The sequence below is a fragment of the Camellia sinensis genome, chromosome 9, assembly GCF_055761805.1.
Source record: "Camellia sinensis isolate YWXY chromosome 9, ASM5576180v1, whole genome shotgun sequence".
In the NCBI taxonomy this organism is placed as follows: Eukaryota; Viridiplantae; Streptophyta; class Magnoliopsida; order Ericales; family Theaceae; genus Camellia; species Camellia sinensis.
Genome location: NC_138969.1, coordinates 15,499,643 through 15,504,507, shown reverse-complemented (window position 1 = coordinate 15,504,507; position 4,865 = coordinate 15,499,643). Strand labels below are relative to the sequence as shown.

At 35.3% G+C, this 4,865-nt stretch overlaps 1 protein-coding gene across 2 annotated transcripts; it reads left to right on the top strand.

Moving 5' to 3' along the window:
- Positions 1-248: 248 nt before the first annotated feature.
- Positions 249-4,311, top strand: LOC114274083 (protein CLAVATA3 INSENSITIVE RECEPTOR KINASE 1). 2 transcript variants are annotated; one of them, XM_082886210.1, is made up of 6 exons: positions 249-378; positions 446-536; positions 2,142-2,894; positions 3,699-3,831; positions 3,951-4,022; positions 4,169-4,311. In XM_082886210.1, the coding sequence occupies exons 3-6, from the start codon at positions 2,792-2,794 to the stop codon at positions 4,302-4,304; spliced, it is 444 nt and encodes a 147-aa protein (XP_082742336.1). In that variant the 5' UTR covers positions 249-378; positions 446-536; positions 2,142-2,791; the 3' UTR covers positions 4,305-4,311. The 2 variants fall into 2 exon arrangements, with proteins under 2 accessions (XP_082742336.1, XP_082742337.1); XM_082886211.1 differs by lacking the exons at positions 249-378; positions 446-536 and having other exon boundaries at positions 1,559-2,275; positions 2,523-2,894.
- Positions 4,312-4,865: the final 554 nt, after the last annotated feature.

Sequence of the window (4,865 nt, the reverse complement as noted above, 5' to 3'; positions counted from 1 at the left end):
GTATTACATATTTGATGTTCAATAAACTTTCTGGTCTGACACTGCATATTGTCCTTCATTGACCCTTTGAATCATGGACTATTCTGTTGTCTAAGCCTCTAACAACCTTTATGGTTCAGTTCTATTACTTTATTCAATTTATTCTATAGTACTAGAACACTGTCATATTTCTATATAAATATAGATAGGTAGAAGTCAGTAGTTTACATGAAAAGTGTTAACATGTAGAAATTTGTTGTAAGCAGGGAAATGCTCAAAGACCGAAAGTGCGTGTAGTCACATGGAACAATGATGAGCTTGCAACAGATGCACTACCTGTCCATGGCTTTGAGCATTACAAGGCAAAGGACTATGCCCTTGCTCACGCTCCATTCTCAAGTAAAAGTGTGCAAGAGTTTATGAATTTGCATTCAAACAGTGGTAATACTTATGCATTGTTATGTAGGTAGCAGCTATGCAGGTGGGCAGTGGGCTGCTGGTGATGAGCCATTATACTATATTGTATCCCCAAAGGATGTAGTTATTGCAAAACCTAGGTTAGTTCAATTTTATCTTTCCTTAGTTTCTATTCCAATAGAATGTCAGTATGTAATTTTCCTATTGATAATTAATTACAGCACAAAAGGCCAGAATATTTATAATCCGAATACACTTTTCACATATCCAAAATACTTTCATATTTTTTTTATTCACTTTTTACATGTTTCAATACACTTTACACATTTTTCAACACTAATAACAGCCCTAAGGGCTGTTTTTATCATTATCGTTAATTATATCAATCTATATGCTATCTTATCTATAAAGTGAGAAGACACTTTTTTCGCACTTGTGAATCCAACCACTGCTTAATGCTATCTGTCAAGTTTAGTTCATGAGATGATTATTATGCAAACATTAGGAGTTATCTGTTTAAAGTTCTCCCCCGCTTCTCATCTTTTTCATATGTCTGCTCACCAAATGCAGTATCTTTACAATTCCAATTAAGCATAGGCTCCTCACCATTTATGGATAGCTAAATCTGAATACTTCAAGTTTGTGAGAAGGTAGATAGAAGTGAAAAAAATCTGGTAGTTCTTATTGAAAAATAAGAAAATGCTGAAACAAATTAAGGAGGTGCATGGGCAGATAGGTGTCCCAGTTGGTTAGGGGGTGCTTGAGCAGACAAGTGTAGAATTCATCCATTAGTTTTAGTGAGTTCAATGAATTTTTTATTTAACAAATTTAAGTGTATGTCATCTTAATATGGTGAGTGAATTGCCTGAAAATGGAATGCTTTAAATTTTAATTCACATTGATAGAAAAAATTGTGGGATTTAAAAGCATAATTTTGATTCCTTTACTGCTCGCATTGTTTGTTTTGCCATTATATCGTCTCCTATGCCATATTAAAAATCACAAACTTTGTTGATTTACAAATGCAATTTCTTGTTGATTGCTAGGGATGCAGAAGATCATATTTCTTGGCTTCTTCAACATGGATGGCATGAAAAAGCTTTAGCAGCAGTTGAAGCTGGGCAGGGACGAAGTGAATGATGAGGTATTTCTGTTTAATTTAGTTTAACGGTTCATTTATTTATTTGCATTGTATTACTTACTAAATAAGTAATTGATGCATGATTTACATATGAAATGTTTACATTTTCTTTCCCATATTTTCATGGAAACAATGTAATATAGAAACCTACAATTTGTCTAGATTCTCTTATTTTGTGGAAGTAGGCTATTTATGTGTTGTTATTTTTAGTCATTCTGGGTTACTTTGTGAATATGTCAATTAATACCTAATGTTATAATCATGATATCAATAAATTTTCTAATTTTGCTGCTTCTTTAAATTCACTTTTTTTTTTTTTAATGGTCTGCATCAAAGTTGTCAGGAAGATGCATTAGTTACAATTTTGAGAAAGAAAAGAATAATGTGGGTGCCTTCTGGGTTTAAGATATTGAACAATGTTACCCCGTATGATAAAATCTGTTGTTTCAGTTTTTGACTTTCAATTGAACTTGAGAAGCAGCAGGCATGTGGAGCACTGGCCCAAGTTTTTTCTATTTTGTAACGCTGTAGTATAGCTACTGTGATTTTGGTATAAGCATTCAAAGTAGTCTATTCTGAATTGAGTGTATTACTTCACTGGCAGAATAAATGCAAAGCGGTAGAGCAACAGAAAAGACTGATGTTTATAGTTTTGGGGTTCTGGTTCTTGAAGTAGTGAGTGGAAAGTGACCCACTGATGCAGCATTTATTGAGAAGGGCTTCAACATTGTTGGCTGGGTACTTCTCTTCCCTACACGTGTTTACACGGCTTTCATTCAAATATGTATGACATGATTGTGGAGCTCACAAGGCGAATTAAGCTTCTTATTTTCCTTGATTAATGATTTCATATGAATCTTCGAGAAAATTCTCTCCTCCTTGTTGTCTTTCCCACTCCAAACCCTGCCCATTTGGCTCCAAGCTGTGTATACTTGTGCAAAAACTAATTTTTAGCATATGGGTCTTTGTTTTTGTGGAGTTTTAGCATCTGGGTCTTGGAGTTTATGAAGTTTTGTGGACTGTGTGAAGAGCAGTTTTGAGTCGCAAGACTGAATCTGAAAGGGTTCTACTTCATGTTATAGTAATGGTGGGTTTTGCTTGATGGGTTTCTGATACTAAGCTAACTTTTTGTTAGAGAGTTGTTTGGATGAGGCAATAATGTAGAGGTTGTTAGTTCATGTTAATGGTTTCTGGAATGGTTGGTTTTGGTGGCTTTGATAAGTGGGTGCTGTTGTACTGAAGGTAGAATAGAAAATGGAAAGAAGTGGGTTTATGTTGTGGAGAGTGGGATTGCTGGTTTTGACATTGTTGGAAGGTTCTTCTGCAACTCTTTCTCGTTCTGGTATAAACTATGAAGGTCAGTTTCTATTTGGGATGATTTCATTTTTTGTTTTTGTTCATTTTTGTTGTTTCTTAGAATTAAATGCATAAAGAAAGATACTAAGCTATTGCAGTTATTGGAATTACAAGCCAAAAATTTGGCAGATTTTCTAGTTTTGGCCTTATTACTTAATTGTCTGTTCCAAATTTGATTTCCGGTGAAGATAAAAGTTCATCCTCTACCCTTTGTGGTTATCTTTCGCTTTTTCTTTGATCTTTTTCATGTTGTATGTGGGAAAAGTATACTTTCATTAAATGTAGAATGGTAAGTTCTTTTTTTGCTCCTGTACTTGGGCTACATCTCCAGCCCCTGCTCAAATTTGAGTAAAAAATTTATTTCATATGAACCACTCCAACAGACAAACTCTGATTTAAGCATAAGTTTGTAAAAGCTTTACTAATGGCAAAGTGGTAAATTTGAGAGCCAAAAAAAATAAAAGAAAAGAGAGAGCATTTGAGTCTCCCTTGATTTGGGTAAAAATCGGAGTAAAACTCAAATTTGGTATAAGTTTGGGTCAAGCAATGGAGGGGTTTTGAGTATTTGAGTTTGATATAGGTTGGAGTGCAATATTGGAGATGCCCTTAGTGCCTTCATGGCTCTGCAAGAGCATTGCTTTCATTTATTTTTAGCATTCTTGTAGTTTTTTTTTACCCTTTTCAAGTCCATGTAATCGTGGCTTGGAAACCCATGTTTTATAATTATTTTTCTGTTGTTTTGATGCTTGCTGGATATAGAAGAGCAAAATGTGACCCATCTTTTGTTTGGTAAAATCTGATTCAGTGGTGGCTTTGATGGCTATAAAAAATGCTCTCAATGACCGAAACAATGTTTTGGAGAACTGGGATATTAATTCAGTAGATCCTTGTTATTGGAGGATGGTTACTTGCTCTGCCGATGGTTATCTCTCTGTTTTGTAAGTTGCTTAATCCCTTAACCATAAAGAGATTGGAAAAATGAGCAAAAAACTCATCTCATTTTGCAGATTTCTTCTTGTCAAACTCCTGTTTAGTGAGCTGTTTATCTTTTTATCAGAGGATTGCCTAGCCAAAGCTTGACTGGGACTCTATCGCCTTCAATTGCTAACCTCAGTAACTTGCAATCTGTGTAAGTTGGAACATTCTTTCTTCCATGCAATGTGATTACATTTGTATGTTTTCACTTTACTTTTCACCACAATATTATTTACAATCCTCGCAAATAATCAAGAAATTTAGTTTTGATCACATACTGTTACTGTTTTAATTGTGTAGGTTGCTACAGAATAATGCTATTTCTGGTCCTATTCCTGCTGCAATTGGGAAGTTGGAGAAGCTTCAGACAGTTGATCTCTCTAGCAATAAGTTTAATGGTGAATACCCAGTTCATTGGGAGACCTCAAGAACCTGAATTATTTGTAGGTTTCTGGAACTTTCTTCAACCTTGAGTTGCACCATATATTTCACAATTCAGTACATTCGGATTTTCTCCTTCTTGGAATTGACTCGTTTTTGTTGTGCTTTTTTGAGCAAGTCAGGAAACTAAACAACAATAGCCTTACTGGAACCATTCCAGACACTCTGTCCAAAGTTGAAGGTCTCACACTTGTGTAAGCGTTCACCCCTCTTCACTTTATTTTGTGTAGAACATTGGAGGAGACCTCAGAAATATTCTTTACCATCTTTTGTGAATATTGCTGGCAGAGACCTTTCTTTCAACAACTTCAGCAGTTCGGTGCCAAAAATTGCTGCACGAACTTTCAAGTGAGCTGTACCTAAATTGTTCTCATATTGCTTAGTTGTTTACGTATTTTTTTAATTGATGAAGTTGTCAAGCACTTCTCTCTGCTTTCAGGATAATTGGCAACCCATTAATTTGTGGGCCTAATTCAGATAACAACTGTTCTGTGGTCTATCCCGAGCCTGTTTCCTTCCCGCCAGATGGTGTCAAAGGTGTCCGTCACATAGTAGT